This window comes from Giraffa tippelskirchi, chromosome 3 (assembly GCF_054371585.1).
Source record: "Giraffa tippelskirchi isolate mGirTip1 chromosome 3, T2T-mGirTip1v1.2.pri, whole genome shotgun sequence".
Taxonomy (NCBI): Eukaryota; Metazoa; Chordata; class Mammalia; order Artiodactyla; family Giraffidae; genus Giraffa; species Giraffa tippelskirchi.
This window is the reverse complement of record NC_137277.1, coordinates 87078967-87100941: the sequence shown is the minus strand read 5'-3', so window position 1 is coordinate 87100941 and position 21975 is coordinate 87078967. Positions and strand designations below refer to the sequence as shown.

Here is a 21975-nt window from a genome sequence, read left to right as displayed (position 1 = left end):
CTTGATGCTTTCACTATCAAGCCTGGGTTCAATCCCCAGTTGGGGAACTAGGATCCTGGAAGCTACAGGGCAAAGCACCCCCTAAACATATACCTTTTAAGGTGTTGTATTAAATGGTTTGAAAAGATTTATTGACTATAGAAATGATTACTTGCAAAGTTTCTATGTTCTCAAGGAAATATTGATAGAATCAATCAACATTTATAACATAGCCTTATATGCACTAAAATGAGTAGGTAGTCAACCTTCAGAATTTGGATTAGATAAAAGGAATACTGTCCTAACTGTGATGCCTGCCTCTCAAGTGTTAGAATGGAACCAAAGAATAGGAATATTGACATCTTGTGCTGAAAGATTTAAAGTGGCTGAATTCATATCTATTAATATCTTTGTAGGTTTTTTGTGTTTCTGTCTGAAAATGGACAAGATAATCTTTTACATTTTATGATCCAATTAAGTTTCTTATACTCAAAATATAAATTTCTTTGAAGGGAAAAGGCAGCAGCTTCTGCTTCTACTTCTTTCCTGGAATTAAGAAATTTATGTGACCCATTGCTAATATAATGGAACCCATTTTCCAAGAGAGTATTCTTTAAACTTTTTCAACCTGCCATACATTTCCAAATATTTAAATTTTCCCTGAAATGAACATAAGGAGTGGGATGAGGGTAGGTTGGGGCAGGATATTGCCTTCCGAACAAAATTAATTGCATGCTGGATAGGGTGGCTATATAATCTCTTGATTAAGCCAGGACACTAAGAAAAATCTTTTCAAGAATCTTTTTGCTGAAGTTTACTCTACATGCAGAAAACCGTATGTATAAATGTATAGCTTAATGCATCTTCCCTCAGTGATTGATTACCTGTGTAACCATCACCTAGGTTGAAAATCAGATTATTAGCAGAAGCCCAGAAATCCCTCGTGCATTCCTTTCCAGTTGCTATACCCCTTCTTCACAAGGGCAACCACTATCGTGACTTTTCTATTTTTTTAATCTTTTATTTATTTATTTTTTAAAAGTATCTGTCAATTAATTAATTAATTAGGTTTTGGCCACCTGGGGTCTTAGTTCCCTGACCAGGAATCAAACCCATGTCCCTTGCATTGGAAGCATGGAGTCTTAACCACTGGATTGCCAGGGAAGTTCCTGTCTTGATTTTTTTTTATTGCAAAGATGAGTGTTGCCTATTTTTATATTTCATATCAATTGAATCATACAGTATATATTTGTTTATGTCTAGTTTCTTGGCATTGACATTATAGATTGATCCATATCATTGGGTGAAGTTCTAGTTTTAGATCATTCATGCCATGGTATAAATATATCACAATTTATTTATTCAGTCTCTTAATGATGAACATTTGGGAATTTCCCAGGAAATAGTGCTATAATACTACTCTTAATACATGTCTTTTGGTGAACATATGTATATATTTCTTTGGGGCATATGCCCAGGAGTAGAATTAATAGATCATAATGGCTCAGTGGTAAAGAATCCACCTGTCAGTGCAGGAGACGTGGGTTTGATCCCTGGATTGGGAAGAGTCCCTGGAGAAGGAAATGGGTACCTACTCCAGTATTGTTGCCTGGGAAATCCCGTGGACAGGGGAGCCTGGTGGGGAGCCTGGTGGGCAACCGTCCATGGGGTTGCAAAAGAGTTAGACATGACTTAGCAACTAAATAACAACAAAAGGTATGCATAAGTTTAGCTTAAGTAGATACTGCTGGTTTTCCAAAGTGTTTGTTTTCATTTAAGCTCTTAGCAGCAGAGCATGAGAGTTCTTGTTGCATAGCCTCTCCAGTACTCAGTATTTTCCGTGTTCAGCCATTCAGACATGTGATAGAGGTATTCTCATTTCTCTGTTGACCAATGAAGCTGATATCTTTATTATGTTTACAAGTCACTTGGATATACTCTTTTATGAAATACTTAGATATACTCTTTTGTCTATTTAAATTTTTGCGCTTATTTTTTCTATTCTTTAGCCTGTCTTTTTCTTGTCAAATTAAGGCACTTATATGAAGAAACCAGACCATAAGATTAAGAATTTAGTTTTGGACATGTTGAGTTTGAGATATTTGAGAGGCATCTGTGTGGAGATGTCAAGAAGCCATTGGAATATGTAGGGTTGGAGTTCAGAAGAAAATTCTGGGCTGGAGATGAGAATTTTGGAGTCCCAACCATGGAGGTAGCATTTTAGTGAGAGACTGAATGAGATCACCCACAGAGAGAGGGAAAAAATCCTAAGACTGAGCCTGAGAGGCATCAAGGTTCATTCATAAGTTGGGAGTAAAGAAGATGCCAGCAAAGAGCTCAAGAAGGAACCACTGAGAGGCAGGGAAGAGAGGAGAAGCAGAAGTTAACAGAAAAGGGTTTCATAGAAGGGAGCGTTCACTGTGTCAAAATGTTCATCTCGTGTTGGTTAAAAGAACAGCACCACTACATTCTGCCCCCTTTTTTCTCTCTTCAGCCATCATTGTATACAGACTGCCATGGACCTGGAAATGCAGCAAGCTCCTGATGAAATCCATCCATGCGGGGCTGAACACTGTTGCTGCCATTCTTGCGATTATTTCTCTGGTGGCTGTTTTTGATTTCCACAATGCCAAGAAGATCCCCAATATGTACAGTCTGCACAGCTGGGTTGGACTGACAGCTGTCATTCTCTACATCTTACAGGTCAGTATCTCAGTGTATTTCTAAACAAGATAAAACAATTCAGATACTGTCGATGTTTTCTGTTCATTCATAGTTTCTTGGCAATCATTTCCACTAGTCATCATTCAGTTTGTTTCCATTATAAGTATTTTCCCTTGAGGGGGCACCAGAATGCAGAATTCAGTTATGAGCATGATTGTGAGGTTTTAAATACGGACATATGTACGTTGGGAAAGTGCCCCTCATCATTTCTAGGCTGCCATCGTTTGCACTTTAAATTCCATGTGCTGGATGAACTAGCACAGGCACAAGCTCTATATTTCATTCCCACATTCCCTGTCATTTCTATTTTCTAAGTTTATGAGTAAAGAGATGAATTTTTACATCTTTGTTAGATTTTGAAGGCTCAGTGATTGTTTTATTTTTATTTCACTTATTAAATGTCTTTATTTGTTGAAAAGACATACTCTTGAGAGCACTATTTTTAAACAAGTTAATTTTGAGAATTTAAACATTTTAAACATGTTAATGGCGTGAGATAGGAATTTGGCTGTTCAAAGTCACAAAAGTAAAGGTTAATTTTTAAGTTTTTGGTGTTAACCATTTTGTTGAAAAATCTTTGTAAACTATGTCAATTCATTTCCCTTCCTTAGTACATATATCCAACTCCTGATTGGGACATCATTGTGAACTTACTTTCCTGTGGATATAGGAGAAGAAACGGGAGTGAGTTTGTAAAACCTCAAGGCGTATCTTAGAATATATGAATATGTGACCTCTTTAAATAGGGATCTCTTAGAAGACATTTATTTGTCATTTTTCTTCTTAAAGTAAGGAGTTTCAAGCCTTAAATCTTCTTTAATTTGAACTAAATAGAAGTTGATAGCTATATGGACACTATTAATGATTTAATTTGGATTAGCATGCCAGGAGATAAGGATCAGGGGATTGAAAGGTGCCAGACAAGAGGGGAGCACAGGGAAAATCCTGTATCAAACATGATCTCCCTGGTCAAGAAGGAACAAGGAAAAGATCCCATCCTGGATGGCCGAGCCGAGCCCAGATCTCCTGCCCTCAAAGTTGATTTTCCCTCAGTATTCTCATCTGGGAGACAGTGTCCGCCTCTGCTGCAGCTAGTGGGCCCTTTCCCTTCAGAGTAGGATGGTACAAGCAGGGGACATCCCCCAGTTGCTTTGGGGGTCCCCTTGGCCTACTAGCATCTTTTTGGGACTTTCTCAGCTTGCTGTTCTGCTTTCAGCTGTCTGTTGCCCTCACTTTGCCTCACCTCCTGTGTGCCACACCAGAACGCAATAAAGGAGAGCCAGAGCGCAGTGTGAAGCATTCTGCTTACCTCATATAATCCCTTAAGTGAGATAACCTTTATGGTTGCTGAGGAAGAACAGGTGGCAGAGCTAGGATTCAGGTCCTGGTCTTTTCAATCCTGAGCCCTCACTACTTGGTTCTGCTGCCTCCACAACATCCCCATCATCACTCACCTGTGTTTGAGCATCCTCAGTGGAGGGCCGTGTCTCTGAGGAGCAGAATGGAAACCACCCCAACTCCATGTAGCTTCCCTGTGAGAGGGTTCTGTGGTTCTGAGTACAAAGTTAAAATGGATTAGATGAAATGCCTTTACTAAGTTAGTTATATGCCAAAGCATTCTCTGAACACTTGGAAAGATGTATCAGAATGTTAATGGTGATGATCTCTAGATGGCTGGATTCTAGTTGATTATTTTCCTTTTCACCTTCTGTATCTTCTGAATATACATGCATTTCTTGTATAACAATAAAAAGCTTTTAAAATGAAAACAAAGTTTCCTATACTAGATCTTTTAAGCTGGAATTTCTGAAAACCAGTTTTATACTGTGCTCTATACTTTGGCCACCTGATGCGAAGAGCTGACTCATTGGAAAAGACCCTGATGCTGGGAAAGATTGAGGGCAGGAGGAGAAGGGGACGACAGAGGATGAGATGGTTGGATGGCATCACCGACTCAATGGACCTGAGTTTGGGTGGACTCCGGGAGCTGGTGATGGACAGGGAGGCCTGGCATGCTGCGGTTCATGGGGTCGCAGAGTCGGATACGACTGAGCGACTGAACTGAACTGATATCTTAATTTTAAGATTAAGAAATAGATAAGAATTAGCAAAAAAGAGAATATTTATTCCAAAATTTATGGGTCTTAGGTAAAATGGTTCTCAGAGGAACATAGGCTTAAATGTGTTTATTATTGGAAAGAAAAACTTAAAATGTATAAATGAAGTATTCACTTAAGAAAATAAAAGATTGATTATATCTCAGTAAAACAAGAAGGGGAAAAAAGAAAAAAGAACAGCAAAATATACAAGGAATAGTAAAGACCCCCTTCCTCCCCTCTAAAAAAAATCTGTGAACAATTGTATTATTTTCTGTTATTGCCATAACAATTTACCACAAACATGGGGGCTTAAAACAACACAAATATATTACCTCAGTGTTTCTGCACATCAGAAATCCATGCTGGCTTGGCTGGTTTCTCTGCTCAGGGTCTCACAAGGCCAAAATCAAAGTGTTAGCTGGCCTGGGCTTTTATAGAAAGACTCTAGTGTAGAATCAACTTGCAAAACAGTTCAGGTTGTTGGCAGAATCTAGTTTATTGTGCTTTGTAAGACTGAGGTCCCATTCTCTCACTGGCTCTTAGCTCAGGGTTGTCCTTAGCTTCTCACTCTGTTCCTTGCACATTGTCCCCCTCCATCTCACTGGCTTGGAATCTCTCTGATTTCTCCCTCTTTCTCCTCTTCATCTCTTCTTCCTCCAGCCAAAGTTCTCTGCTTTTGAAAGGGTTTATGTGATTAAATTGGGCTGTCCATATAATCCAGGGTTTTCCCCCAATCAGAAGAATCCATAACCTTAATTACATCAGGAAAGTGTCTTTTGCCGTGTAGCATAATGTATTCACAGCTTGCAGAGATTAAGTTGTAGATATCTTTGGGAAGGGGCATGATTTAGCCTATCCCAACCGTAAAAAAAAAAAAAAAATAGAAGAAATTATAGATAAAATGAAAAGCTGGTTCTTTAAAACAAGTAGAATAAAATAAATGTGCATGCGTGCAAATTGCTTCAGTTGTGTCCAACTCTTTGCTACGCTATGGACTGTAACCCACCAGGCTTCTCTGTCCATCGCATTCTCCAGGCAAGAATACTGGAGTGGGTTGCCATGTCCTCCTCCAGGGGATCTTCCCAACCCAGGGATTGAACCCATATCTGCTACATCTCCTGCATTGGTAGGTGTGTTCTTTACCACTGGCACCACCTGGGAAGCCCAGAATAAAAATAGATAAACCACTGCAAATCTGACTGAGAAAAAGCATAATATACACGTCGTTCAGAATTTTAAAAATATAATCACAGATACAAATAATATTTTAAAATTAGGACAGTTTATTAAATTTTAATAATATGGTGATATTCTTAAAGATCTTAAAGAAAAAATTATTATTTTCTTGCCAAGTGTAAACTAACAATTTGACCCAAGAGGAATTGGAAAACCTAAGCAGACCAATAACATTATAAGCAATTGGTAAGGTCATTTGAAATCTATCATTAAAAAAGACATTAGTTCCAGATTGTTTTATATTTTGACCTACAAGGAACTAATACTTTAAACCAATCCAGTACACTGGGAGAAAACAAGCTGCTCTTAGATGTGGCCCCATTGTGTACTGCATACTTCATATCTAAGGAGGCAGCTTTAATAATAAACACCTTTACCAACATCTAACAGCCAACATAAGCTTAAACTCTGAAATACTGAAGACATTTCCATTAAATAAATAAAACACTGATGTTTGCAACCTTTGTATTCAATTTCATTTTAGAGGTTTTAGCTAATGTACAGCTAATGAAAAAAATACATATAAATAATAGAAAATTTGTGACTTTTTCCTGTTTGCAGATCATATGAATATCTAGAAATCCAAGAGATGACTAAATTATGAAAGAATTTGGAAAGGTATCTGGATAAAAGATAGCCAACAGAATCCAATAACTTTTCCCTCTACTAGAGATAACCACTTAGAAAAGGAAGTAGAATCCTGTAACTCTTACAGTGCAATACTATAAAATTTTACTGAAAAACAGAAAATATGGTATGAAGAGAGGAATACCATGCTACTGAGAGAGAAAAATTAATATAGAAATGTTCTTCCCTCTTCAACTGTATTTTTATTTATTATAATTTTAAACCCAATGGGAGTTTTAAACTTTATGCAAAAGAATAAGTACCCAAGGATAACCAAGAAAATTTTGAAAAAGTGGAGGGAGACTTGTTTTATTCAAAACAAGGTATTCTCACAGGAATAAACAAAATATATTATGGCAAGAACACAGAGGACAGACAGCATATATAACAACTTTTTCTATGACATTATAGTATTTTAATTTACCAGGGAAAGAATGCTTATTTAATCAATGTTATCATCATAACTGGCTGTCCATTTGAAGGAAACCAAACAAAAAGACTATGTTCATCACACAAAAGAAAAAAAGATTCCAGATACAATAGATTAAAGGTATGGGTATAAAAAAATCCAAAATCAGACAAAAGAGAAAAAGAAAATTAAAAAGCATGTAATCTGTATAATACTGAGGTAGGGGAGGCTATAAGGTTGACAAGAAACCATGAAGGAAAAGAAAGACATATATGACTACATAAATTTTTTAAAAATTATTTTCATCTCTTGTATCTTTGGGGGACTGGTTCCAGGACCCTCTCAGATAGCAAATTCCAAAGATGCTCAAGCTTCTTGTATAAATTGGTGTAGTATTTGCATATAGGACTTCCCTGGTGGCTCAGATGGTAAAGAATCAGCCTGAAATGAGGGAGACCTGGGTTTGATCCCTAGGTTGGGAAGATCCCTTGCAGGAGGGCATGGCAACCCACTCCAGTATTCTTGCCTGGAGAATCCCCATGGACAGAGGAGCCTGGCAGGCTATAGTCCATGGGGTTGCAAACAGTCAGACTCGACTGGGTGACTAAGCACACATTTGCATATAACCTATATGCATCCTCCCATATGCTTTAAATTGTCTGTAGATGACTTACAATACCTAATACAGTGTAAATGCTATATAAATAGTTCCTAATCTATGGCAAATTCAAGTTTTGCTTTTTGGAACTTTCTGCAATTATTTTTCTGAACTTTTTTTTATCTGTGATTGGTGGAATTTATGGATTCTGAACCTGGGGCTATAGAGGGCTGATTGTATATGTGACAAAAGATAATAAAGTTGGTAGGAACTGCACAAGGAGATATGGGGAATAATCCTGTCATGTGTTAAGGGTTAATGTGTTTAATATACAAAACAATTCCTAAAAATTAATAATTAAAAAGTCAACCTAGCAGAACTATGAACAAAAGATTTGAACAGACAGTTCAGATAAGCAAGAATTAAATCACCAATGAGCATATGAGAAAATGTACAACCTCACTAAGAAATTAGGGAAATGTAAGTTAAAATAACAATAAAATATCATTTTCCCCCTATGAAATAGAACAATAATGATATCCATTGCTGGCATAGAGGTGAGGTAAGGGTACTCTCCTACACTGCTCATGGAAAAGTGAATTGCCACCAAATTAGGGAAGTAGTTTGTTATTATCTATTGTTTTTTAAAAATATATATACTTACTCTTACACAACATTGTAACATATATACTTACTCTTTAACCTAGCAGTCCCACATTCGGGGAGAGCAGAAATAAAATGCTGTCACAAAAGGAACTCTAAAAAGGATTTTTAGTGCAGCAGTGCTTACAGGAAATGGGAAGCAAACTAAATGACCATCAGTAAGAACTTGTGGTAAATTTGTTGAATATGACACAGCTATTACAAAGAATGTAGTTCTGTCTACTGTGTGGTACGTGTGCATGTTCAGTTGTATCTCTTTGTGACCCCATGGACTGTAGCATGCCAGGCTCCTCTGTCCATGGGATTATCCAGGCAAGAATACTGGAGTGGGTTGCCATTTCCTTCTCCAGGAGATCTTCCTGACCCTGGGATTGAACCCAGCATCTCTTGCATCTCTTGCATCTCCTGCATTGGCAGGCGGATTCTTTACCAGTGAACTACCTGCGAAGCCCCTATGTCTACTGAGTAGAATTATATGTTCTTCAGTGTAAAAAAATACTGAAGAATCATGTGTATAGTAAAGTGTCATTTGAGAAGGGGAGAGGAAAGAAAGAAAGCAAAAAAAAGCATTTGTGTGTAGATGGGTAAAGAAAGTTATGGGAGAATATACCAGAATACCATTGTGGGGTTGTTTGTTGGGGAATTATTTGTTCTGGGGGAGGTATTAAATTGTTAAATGCATCTTGTTTTTCTTGCTTGAACTTGTGGCTCTTTTGTCTTAAAATATAAGTAAATCACATGTCACGAAAGATCATATATACACAATTTTTAAAACTAAATAAGCAAGCAGTGTCCCCTCATGTCAGGTTGTGAATATTCACATCATATGTGGTAACTTCTGTTTGTTTGTTTTGAAACCAGATGAACCATTTCCTTCCTATTCCTTTTCTGGGAAAGATGACTACATTCCAACTTGATTCAGTTATTGCATCCAAGCTGTTTTTAAGTTACTTGCAGTGCTTCCCTGAAGAAGTGACAGAAGACATCACCCAGATGTTCTCAGGAAGAAGCTAAATGAAGGAATATTTCCTGTCCCCATGGAAAGAAACCAATTCTAAGCTTGCTTTCTTCACTTTTGATAGGAGCTAAGCCTCTCTCTTAGGCTTCCCTGGTGGCTCAGACAGTAAAGCGTCTGTCTGCAATGCAGGAGACCTGGGTTCGATCCCTGGGGTTGGGAAGACCCCTGGAGAAGGAAGTGGCAGCCCACTTCAGTACTCTTGCCTGGAAAATCACATGGACGGAGGAGCCTGGTAGGCTACAGTCCATGGGGTCGCAAAGGGTCGGACACAACTGAGCGACTTCACTTTCACTTTCAAGCCTCTTTCTTATTAGGATTTACAAAGATTCCTCCCTATTCTTAGTTGTAAAAATTCATAGACCACGAAAATATGCTTTGACAGAGATGTGCCTCTGTGAGATTAAGTTAGAAGTAAAAAGGGGAAGCATTTTCTCCGTGAGTCAGGACGAACTGTCCGTAAGTGGAGGTTCTTGGAGCTACCACTTGTAGGTGGAGAACAGGAAGTCCCACCCTCTTGGAGCAGCTACAGCAGCCTGCTTGCTGCTCGCTTGCACAGCCGCCAACTGTTGTGCACTGCAACTGCAAAGTATAATTGTGTGCACGCCATTCATCCGAGTTTGTGAGGTCAGTTTGCGTTCTTCCCAAGACCAACTCTAGAAACAAACCTACCACAGAGTATGAAGAGCATGGGAGAGATTGTCAAGAGATTAACCGAAGCGATCTTGAGTTTTGGTTTAACCACTTTGTAAAGTCAAGATTTACCGGCCAAATGAAGCCAGGGTCCAGGCTGTTTCAATAAATGAAAGAAGGAAAGAAAGGGGACTAACAACAAAGCAATTCAACCAAAACAAGCTGAAAAGCCTTCACACTTCCTGTGTTTGTCTATGAATTGCAAAGCATTTCAAGTTGTAGGCATTTTTTTCTACTTGTGACATCTAGCCTCTAGGGGATTTAAAAAACAAACAAGCCAGTGTATGTGTGTGTGTGTATGTGTGTGTGTGTGTGTAAAAGTTATGAATCATAATAAAATTAACTCTCATAATTCCACCATCCACCTTAATTTAGAAAACATAGAACCCCTCCTTACCCTCAACTTGATCCCACATCTTTCTACCTATCCCAACTCCTGCAGGTAACCATTCTCCAGAAGTTTTTTCTCATTCCTGTTTTTCTTTGTAATTTTACCACATGCTGTAAATTCCCGAACAATATGTTGTTTAGTTTGTATTTTTTACTTTTTAAAAAACAGTATCATAAGTATTCAATTACAATGTTTTTTCATTCTGTTGATTCAACTATACTGATTCCTCTAGCTGTAGTTTAATCATTTCTACTTTTGTATTCTGCTGCATAAATAAGCCACACATTTACTTATCTATTCTCCTGCTATTACACATTTAGACTATTTTGAGTTGCTTTCTCTTTCTGACAATGCTGAATTGAACATTCACATACATATCTCTTGGCTCTCATATGCAAAGGTTTCTTTGGCGGTATTCTTACAATAGCAGTTGTATACTCAGTCTAAAATAGTGTCAACTTGTTTTCCAAAGTGTTTCCGATTATGTTCCTGTTAGCAGCAAATAAGAGTTCACATATGGCACATTGTTGCCAACATGCATCCTCTTCAAACTTTCTAAATATTGCCAAACTGGTGGATATAAAATGATGTCTTGTGATTTTCTTGTTTATTTCACTGATTACTCATGGTTCACCTCTAAAAAAAATACCTGTTTGTGTCTTTTGTGCATTTAAACAATGAGTGTGTTTTCCTTTTTCTTAAAGATTTCTAGGCATTCTGTGTCACATTCCTTTTCATTTGTATGTATTATATATATCTTCAAGCACTGAGGCTTGTATTTTCTCTTTTCTTAGCATTTTTGACGAATAGAAATTCTTAATTTTAATGAAACAAATTGATCATCTTTTGCTTTAAGGTTATCAGTTTTTGTTTTGTTTTGATGACTTGTTTATGAAATCCTTCTGTACCCTGAGGTCAAAACAAACCAGTTCTCAAGTTCTACTCCAGACCTCCTAGATCAGAAACTCACGATGGAGGTGGGGGGAGGGGGGAGGGGAGAGGGGGGAGGGGGAAGAGGGGGGAGGGGGGTGGGCCCAGCAATATGTGCTTTCATAGTCCCTGCAAGTGACTCAGATACACACTAATATTTGAGAACAGCTGGACGAAGAGAAAAACCTATGGTAGCTAAGAGGTTACATTACAATAATATTATTGGAAATATTAATTTCTTTTATGTTTTCTATTAAGACTATTAAAGTTTTGTCTTTGATATGAAGTACTTAATTCACCTAGAATTAACTTAGTTCATGATGTGATATTGTTATCTAACTTCATTTTTTCTCCATATTGATAAACTCTTTCCCCAGCACCATTTATGAATTGTCCCTATCTTTGCCATTTATCTGCACTGCCAGTTTTGTCTCTTTTTCTCTGCATCCAAGCCAATGGAATTGAAGAGTATAGAAGTATTAAAGTATATTTTTGTTGTCATTTAGTCATTAAGTTGTGTCCAACTCTTTTGCGACCCTATGGACTGTAGTCCATGGGACTTTCCAGGTAAGAATACTGGCGTGGATTTCCATTTCCTTCTCCAGGGGATCTTCCTGACCCAGGGATCAAACTCACATCTCCTGCATTGGCAGGCAGATTCTTTACAACTGAGCCGCCAGGGAAGCCTGTTGAAGTGCATAGAAGTATATAGAATTATTTACAGGGTATAAAATAGAGGTAGAGATAAGAATCTTTGAACTGTTCTTTTTTTGAAGAGGATACTGCTAACATTTCACTATTCAGTACAGATGCTTCACATTTTCTCTTATTCCAGTTTGTGAATTGGTTGTGTTTTTCTTTTGAAATCATGAAAGTGAAAGTTGCTCAGTCACATCTAAGTCTTAGTGACCCCATGGCCTATACAGTCTATGGAATTCTCCAGGCCAGAATGCTGAAGTGGGTAGCGGTTCCCTTCTCCAGGGGATCTTCCCAACCCAGGGATTGAACCCAGATCTCCCACATTGCAGGCAGATTCTTTACCATCTGAGCCACCAGGGAAGACCTGAAATCATGAATGAATGTAGAATTTTATTGGATATTTTTTGTATATGTTGAGATGTGACTTCAGTTTTTCCTCTTTAATCTGTTAATGTAGTCAATTACATCAATAGATCTTCTAATATTAAGCTTGGGTAAATTGACAACATTTTTAATTGTTTCAAGATTCTCTTTTGCTCTCTGAAATATTCAGATTCTTATCTCTTATTGTTTTATCTGTATACTAACTATGCTTCTCAGAAATGTCACGTCACAACTTTATAACTTTTGTTTAGCAGGAGAAAATGTGGTCCCTGACTTTTTCCTTGCTTACATCCAAAGAGCTGGTAGTATTTATGAACACAGGACTTGGAATCCGGAAGACCTCAGTTTGAATCGGTTTCATTCATTTGTAGTTTGTGACCTTTGGACTTGTTACTGAACTTTTCTGGGCTTAGTTTGCTCACTTAGAAATTAAGACTTTCATATGTCCTTCACAACATCATAGGAACCAAGGACAAATAATGCATCGAAAGGCTCAGCCTAGGTCTTAGCATACTAGAATGACACAAGTCAACTGTTGTTATTAAAAGTGGAAGCCTTGTGGTAGGCTCCTTTACAACCTGAAGATGATATTTTTCATTTCAACTATAGATCATTAACACCTTCATGGTTGAGAATATCATTTTGTGTCACTGAAATTTTATTCATGACTTACCCATGAAAATATATTTTTTCCATATTCCTATTCTTCTGCCTCGTCTGAGATTCCTAAGATTCTTATTGTTTTGAATGATTCTTACTGTTTTCTCTTATTTCTTTCAGGATTTATCTTGTGTGTCTCTTATAATCCCATAAAGCTCAATGATATAAGTAGATGGGACATCAGAAATTTGCTTACAGGACCCCATTTAACTCTGTTGAAAAATACTTATCCATTTTTCAACAGAATTAAGTACCTATTATGCATTGGATACCTGGCTAGCTTGTGGGGGATACATTGTTCCACAAGACAAGCATGGGCCCAAAGAGACATGCTTAGAAATCAAAGGAAATAAAGAATGATTAATATAAACTATAAATCTTTATGTTATAAATTTGCATAATTTGGAACACTTTTAATCAAAGATAAGCATCCTGTAATTTTTTTCCCTTTCCTTTTAAAAATAACTTGATGTTGAAAAAAATGTTTTCATGGCAAAAGTAAGACTTAGGAGAGCGAAATCACCCTGGAGTCCTGTAAGTCTGATGTCCCATCTACTTAGATCATTGAGCTTTATGGGATTATAAGAGACACACAAGATAAATCCTGAAAGAAATAAGAGAAAACAGTAAAGATCATTTAAAACAATAAGAATCTTAGGAATTTCAGAAAAGGCAGGAGAATAGGAATATGGAAAAATATATATTTCTGTGGGTTAGTCACAGAAAAGATAGTGTGACTTACTCGTACAAATATATTTGTCCTAAATCCTTGGCAGTCACTCATCTGAGCCCCATGTTTGTATAGAAAGTACAACCTATACATTAGGATGCTTGCCCTTTGATATTAATACTAAAAGAATCACTAAAGAGCTCTGAAGGAGGATTAGGAACACTCTGAACCACCAAGGACTCTCTGAACCATTTCTAATATATTCAGGCATTTGTGGCATTAATGAAAAATAAAATATGCAAACCAGCCTATAAAATACATTTTCAGTTACTTTCCATTCATTACTATTGCCTTTATGCTGATTCTAAATGTGTTTTAGGGCATCAGCCCCCTTCTGTTTTCATTCCTCTCTATCCCCCATTAGTCCTTTGATCTCAATTAGGAAAAATGAACGGTGATGCTAGTGTTTCTTCTCATTCTCCTCTCTTCTCATAGTTGTTTTGTTAGGGTGGTAGATCCCAAAGAGATGGCTGAAAAAAAACATCCCTCTAAACTCAGTGGTCATTAAGTCATCTTTATTTTCTGGAGGAGAAGAGATTACTTAATGGGCAGCAGTGTGGGACAACAAAACAAACTGTGAAAGCATTAACAGACCAGTTTCTGTAAGAATCTTATTGTCTTCACTGTAGAGAAATATCCCAATAAGGATTTAATTATTGAGGATATGGAGAGAATTTTCTACAGAACTCATTTCTTCCTCATAAAAAAAACAATTGTCATGTTTTTTCCACATAGCTTTTTTTAGGTTGTACTGACAAAATGTATCCTATTGTACTTAGATTTAGTGACTTAAAAATCTTTTACTTCCCTTCCTACTTGTCAATCTTATGGAAACTGATAAGAACAATTATCAGAATGTTCACTGTAGCCTTATTAATGGCAGCAAAAAACTGGAAACAGAAATGTCCATTAATGTGGAACTGAATAATTTGTCAGCCTTAAAATATTAGCCATTAAAAAGAATAAACTAGATAAACGTGAGTTGATATGAAAAGATCTCCAAGATACACTGTTAAGAGAAAAAAGCAATATGCAGAACAAATATGTACAATAAAACCCCACTTACATTTTAAAAAAACTCCCTCTTTCTCACTCTCCCTCTTTTAAAAATATTTTTCTTGAAATATAGTTGATTTATAATGTTGTGTTAGTTTCAGGTATACAGCAAGATGATTCAGTTATATGTAAATATATATGTGTGTGTACACACACACACACACACACACACGTGCTGTGCTGCGCTAAGTCACTTCAGTCGTATCCAGCTCTCCGCGACCCTATGAACTGTAGCCCGCCAGTCTCCTTTGTCCATGGGATCCTCCAGGCAAGAATACTGGAGTGGGTTGCCATGCTCTTCTCCAGGAGATCTTCCTGACCCAGAGATCGAACCCACGTCTCTTACATCTCCTGTACTGGCAAGCGGGTTTTTTTTTTTTACCACTAACGCCACCTGGGGAGACATGTGCACGCGCGTGCGCGCACACCCACACACACACACACACACACACACACACACATTCTTTTTTAGATTCCTTCCATTTTAGGTTATTACAAGATATTGAATATAATTTTCTGTGCTATACAATAGGTCCTTGTTGGTTATCTATCTTATGTACAGTAGGGAGTATGTTTTAATCCCAACCTCTTAATTTATTCCTCCCCACCCTTTAACCTTTGGTAGCCATAAGTTTGTTTTCTATGTCTGACTCACTTTCTCTTTAAACACACGCATATGCTTGTTTAGTCATAGAAATTTTGAGAAAAGATGTTTGAGAAAGTGATAGTAGGTGTCACTTTTGAGTGGAACTAGAATGGGGAAATGTTTCATTTTATGCCCTTGGTTCTAAATGAAATGTTTTCTCATTGTGCACATATTGCTTCTCTAACAATAATTTTAAAACAGTTAAAACTTACAATTAATTGATAACCTCTGAATTTTTTGATGTTTAGCTTCTCCTAGGTTTTTTTGTCTTTCTGCTTCCTTGGGCTCCACTTTCTCTCCGAGCACTTCTCATGCCCATACACGTTTATTCCGGACTTTTCATCTTTGGAACAGTGATTGCAACTGTACTTATGGGATTGACTGAGAAACTGATTTTTGCCCTGTAAGTTTCATAGTTTTCCTAACTGCAATTCTTCAGCTATAAAATATTAAATACTTGTTCACTGGACAAATATAAATGTGACAAATTTTTTAAAATGGTAAAAAAAAAATTTAAATGTTTATTTTAAAAAATGTGTTATACATGTAATACAGCATTAATAATGCTTGAAAGAAAAACCAAGCGGTCCAACAAATTGTACCACTCTTACAAAGTAACCTTTGAAGTTATGCATGCCCTTTCAATTGTTTTGATATACATGTTTTATATTAACTGTAATTATGATGTACCTACATTTTTGTATCATCCTTTTTTTGGTTTTAAGTGAGATAGGTGTTTTAGATGCTATTTTCATACTTTATGAAATTTTTAAGAATTTCGTACTAATCCACTGAGTGAATTATATGAATTTCTTAATATCAAGATTTAAGGGAATTTACATTGAAGTTACACACACTGTACCAGTGTGCCTTTTGAGCAAATAAATTCAAGACTGTTTGGCATGTTCCTGTATCACCCTGTTTGTAACTGGACATACTCTCTCTTTTTCTATAGGAAAAGTCCTGCATACAGTTCATTGCCACCAGAAGGTGTTTTCACAAACACCCTTGGCCTTCTGATTCTGGTGTTTGGGGTTCTCATTTTTTGGATAGTCACCAGACCACAATGGAAACGTCCTAAAGAACCAAATTCTGTGCTTCTTCAGCCAAACGGAGGTGCTCCAGAGGGAGTGGAAAGTTCCATGGCAATGAACTTTGGCAACGTGGACAAATCAGATTCAGAGTTAAACAGTGAAGCAGCAGCAAGGAAAAGAAACATCACCCTTGATGAGGCTGGACAGAGATCCACCATGTAAAATGGGGTAGCAATGTAACCATATAACTTCAGTTTGAAAAACTAGCTCTCCAGTTTAGCTTCTCCTATTTACCCATGAGATGATTGAGGTCCACAGAGTCAATATTTAATCAGACAATAGGATGTCTTGGAAGTGTTCATACTGATTGAGGCTTATGAACTTACCCAAATTGAAAGGGAGATGATCAATGTAAATATTAATAACAGTAGATATAAATTGTGCTTATATTACCTCTTTCTTGTTGAGGACCAAAGCATTTAGCACAGTGCCTTGCATAGAACAAATGATCAAAATGTGTCTACGGTTGGTAAATCTGATAAACTGGCAGCTTCCCTGGCCTCTTATCATGCAGTCATTTTCTGTTTATTCTGGGAATCCAGTTATAAAGTTTTGGAATCAGATCATGAATATCTCGGACAGAGTTAATGCTATACAGGTATCATGACTAGAGCTCAGAAAAAATTGTAGGAAAGGAACTGGCTCCCTTTTCCCTGTACCTGCCCTTTGCTCCCTCCCCAGCTGGTTTGTCCTTAGATTGGCCCTGGAGACCAGAGTTTATTTTAGGGCACTTTGGAGCAGTGACAGGACTGTAAGTAGCTGAAGATCTCCTCTGGTCGGACCTAGAAGTTTTTCCAAATTGACTTAATCCCAAGGCTTCCTTAGGTTTGGTGTACTTTATGATCCAGATTCCAACCTAATTATGATGAGAATATACCTGAATACATAAGCAGTATAAACTGCTCTACAGACCTCAAAGAACACTTTCCCACAAGTTTCTGGTGTTTTTAAACATGGAACTTACTAAGTGCCAGTACTATCCTAAGCACTTTATAAATCTTAGCTCATTCAATCCCCAGATATAACTTTTGCAGCAGGCACCATTAAAATCTCCATTTTGCAGATGAGAGATCTGAGAGAGGTTAGTAACCTGCCTGAAGGTCACACAGCTAATGAGTAGTGAAAGTGAGACTCCAAAGCTGGCATTTTGGCGCCTCAGGTCAGTCCCTGATTCACTATGTTGTTGTCTTCATGCGTGCATGCTAAGTCGCTCAGTCGTGTCTCTGCAACCCTACAGACTGTAGCCTGCCTGGCTTCTCTGTCCATGGGGTTCTCCAGACAAGAATCCTGGAGTGGGTTGCCATTGCTTACTCCAGGGGATCTTCCCAACCCAGGGAGCAAACCCAGATCTTCTGCATTGCAGGTGGATTCTTTACTGTCTGAGCCACTAGGGAAGCCCATGCTAATTTACACCTGTTTTGACCCACCCCTGGATAAACCTCATTTGGTGGGATGCAGTAGAGTTTTTAAAATTTACCTTCTGGCTCTGTTTACAAGGCAGATTCCTCAAATAAACAAGGAAGAGGGCCTACCCTTACCTGAGATTCACCATGGGCACCCTGCCACTGCCAACAAGCCATGGCTTAACCTGATGCCCCTTTGATCTTAAAATTGTGTCTTGGTAGTAAAGAGAGGTTTAAGCAAGAACATCTGTAGCTTTCAAAGTTCGTCAATTATAATTTTGGTTCTTCAGAATCTTCGCTGCTAAACAGCTTTGGGTTTGGAGGTAGGAGAGATGAACTTCATGGTCTGCCCTTCCCCCGGGCAAAAGCTGATTTGGGTGGAATTCTAGGGGCTATCTTGTGTTTTGGGTTCTCAGTAGTGAATTAAGACTCAGAGATGACAATTTTCATGTGTGAGATCTCTATTTAGGCTCTGGGCTGACTTAAAACCTAGAGTGGTGCCTATGCTGAAACAATGCATTTTATCTGAGGATTGATTTTTGGTTTCCCTGCAATTTTAAACTGTTTCTACCAAATAAACTTAACCTTTTTGGTGTAGAACGAATTTCCTTTTGGGGTGACTGGTAATTATGTACATGGACTGAGTACGAGCTACTCTCCATCACATCCCTGAAGTTTGATGATAATCATTCGAGTCGCTCGCCAAAACACTGTTGTCTTCTTCATTCTGTTTCCAAAATTTTGGTAACAGTCATAGGGATCCCCAGTGCCCAGCCCAGTGCCTGGCATATATGTATGCAATATGCACATAAATCAGTAGAAGTAGCTGCTGCTGCTGCTAAGTCGCTTCAGTCGTGTCCGACTCTGTGTGACCCCATAGACGGCAGCCCACCAGGCTCCCCCGTGCCTGGGATTCTCTAGGCAAGAACACTGGAGTGGATTGCCATTTCCTTCTCCAATGCATAAAAGTGAAAAGTGAAAGTGAAGTCGCTCAGTCGTGTCCGACTCAGCGACCCCATGGACTGCAGCCTACCAGGCTCCTCCACCCATGGGATTTTCCAGGCAAGAGTACTGGAGTGGGTTGCCATTGCCTTCTCCCAGTAGAAGTAGAGCCTGCTGCAGTTTGGGTCCTAAGTGGAAAGAGAAATTGAATTGTCACACAGAAACATATTTTGGTAAATGGATGTTTCATTACATAGAGGTGCACAAAATTCCAGGTATTTTGGGGGGCAAGGGGTTAATGACCACCCCAAGGATTGAAGCTGCCATTCCATTTCATACAGGCCAGGAAAGAGGTTATCAATGAAAAGTTAATTATAGGTTTGGCACTAGACTGTGCTGCTCCATTGAGAAGTATTGGAGCACTCCTCATCTCAGCCCTTTATTTTATCCCTCTTGTGGGCTAATGTGAGGTTCATCTTACAGATATTATAGGAACTTCTTTTCTTTCTCAACCTTTGTGAAAACAATACATAGTAAAATATATCTAGAAAACCTTTCTGTTTGAGATTCTTCTTTTAATGGACTTTTTATTCTAATGATAATTATACCTTTATCTTTCAAAAGCTGGTATTTCCTACCTAAAGCATCTCTCCCCAAAATATCTCATTAAAAAGTCCATGAAAAGAACACAGAAGAAGAAAGCCTTAGGTATCAATTCCAAAACAGTGATTGAAATCTTCCCAAATAATTATAGCTTATATCATCTACAGAGATAGTCTGGCTTGCCTTACCCCATAATCTAATTTCAGGAAAAAAAGCTATATTTTAACACGCATCTAAATCAACACTAAAGCCTTTTGTCTCTAAGGGTTTATTGAGAAACTCAGATGATTATACTTTTTGAATTAATGTTATCAAAAGTGTACAGCTTCCTGTGCTCATTGTGTCAAACTGAATCCACCCTCCAAAGTACCTTGCTCCCTTTCCTCTCCTGGTTTCATTTAAGCTGTTTGGGTTAGAAACAGTATCTCAGACCTTATGATCAAATGACAAAGGAGGTAATGGCACTTTTTAAGGAATACTGACAAGTGATTTTTGTTTTCTAAAGGACAAAATAAAGAGGATGTCTTGCTTTTAATTAGGCTCTTTCCCTGCTGAGTTGGAAATTCCAGTGCAAAACTGATTGACCGCAACTGCCAAATCTGAAAGCCTGAAGTAAAGCTTTTTGCTAATTTTATTGCAACATGATGGAATTTTTATCTTTGTATGTCACTTTTTTAGATAACTCGGACAGAAAACTGTAACTGCTATGTTTTCGAGATACACATAGGAAAGTATAGAAGAATGAAAACTTCTGTATCCCCTACAAAGTACCTGAAAACTTTAAGTGGAAAAGATTTCTCTGTTTAAATCTACCTTTTTAATCTCAATACATCTATGCAAAAATGTTAATAGCCTGAATATTTTATAATTTTGTAGAAAAAATATGCATCTATTTTTTCTTGTTTTTATATAGTAATAAAAGTTATCTGGGAAGCTGTTTGTGTATATTATGATTTATCTCTACAAGAAGTTGTAGACATTGTTCTGAAAGTCTCTTTCCCAGGTTTTTTTGTTAGTTTTTCAATGGGGAAGAATTTTATTTAAGTTTTGTGAAATGGAATATCAGTAAACAAGGATGTAACAGCCATCAGCGATTTCAGTCCTCCAAATGTGAATGAAGTCTCCCAAGGGGGAAAACAATACCTGCAATCCAACAGATGCCGCCCTGCCCCCTATGGTGATTGCTGAGGAGCTGGGTGGGAGTGGGGGGAGGGGCCAGTGTGAAGTCAAAAAACAGATACAGATCCGGCCCAGATAGCTGAGATGCATATGAAAGGAATGACTTCAAAAATCCCAGACTCTTGCTTCTTCCCAGAATGCTAAATTCCTTACCTTGCTATCTGGTTTTCCTTACTTAACAATAATCTTTAATGTTCAAACCGCCTGCCCCCTTTGTTACAAACTTGTATGTAGCCTGACTCCCTCTTCCGTAGAGCAGTCTCTCAGGTCTACCTGAGATCCTGTCTCCCAGACTTGAGGTCCTAAGATTTTCCCACCGAATAAAACACTCTCTGCTTTCAGGTTGTAAACTGATTTTTTAGTCGACAGTTTATTATTGAAAATGCTGTCAGAGTTCTCTATACCGTGTACTCTGAGTACCATACCTTTATATTGCCAGAAGGATCAGAGACTGTTTCAAAACTGTCATGTTTTCCTCCATATAGGATCTGAGCTGGCACCGTACTCTGTAGTATAGAAGGGAACCAAAATGTAGGCAATCAAAGCAGACACAGTGTAAGCTAGAAAAAGAACCAGTTAAGAGACTTCTTTGGTGGTCCAGTGGCTAAGACTCCACGCTCCCAATGCGGGGAGTGGGGGGTGGGGGTGGGGGTGGGGGGCCTGGGTTCAAAACTTGATCAGGGAACTAGACCTCACATTTCACAGCTACAGATCCCGCTTACCCCTACTAAGACCCCTGGCTCAGTCAAATAAATAAATATTTTAAAAAATCATAAAAGTGCTAGTTATTACAGAACTCTGTGTTTATAGTAACGTATTCTCGAGAAAGCCTTCCCAGGTGGTGCTAGTAGTAAAGAACCTGCCTCCCAATACAGGACACACAAGAGACACAGGTTTGATCCCTGGGTTGGGAAGATTCCCTGGAGGAGGAAATGGCAATCTGCTCCAATGTTCTTGCCCAGAGGATCCCATGAACAGAGGAGCCAGGTGGGCTATAATCCATGGAGCCACAAAGAGTTCGGACATGACTGACCAGCTGAGCACACACACACAATCTTAGAAAACACATAATTCATTATGGATGAATGGTTGGATTTTTCTTCCACACGAAAAAAGATAATTAGCATGTGAGCAGTGTCAATATTCATTGAATCTTAATTTAACTGCTCGTTTACTCTTTTTAACCTACTTTTTGTCTCCTGGGAAATGTTAATG

At 38.1% G+C, this 21975-nt stretch overlaps 1 protein-coding gene across 1 annotated transcript in view; it reads left to right on the top strand.

Moving 5' to 3' along the window:
* The window catches only part of CYBRD1 (cytochrome b reductase 1), a 32677-nt gene extending 12163 nt beyond the window's left edge, over positions 1-20514 (top strand). Inside the window, exons 2-4 of the mRNA XM_081577811.1 lie at positions 2474-2682; positions 15788-15942; positions 16495-20514. Of these exons, the coding sequence (XP_081433937.1) occupies positions 2474-2682; positions 15788-15942; positions 16495-16795 (665 nt within the window). The 3' untranslated portion in view covers positions 16796-20514. The remainder of the gene's footprint in view (positions 1-2473; positions 2683-15787; positions 15943-16494) is intronic.
* Positions 20515-21975: the final 1461 nt, after the last annotated feature.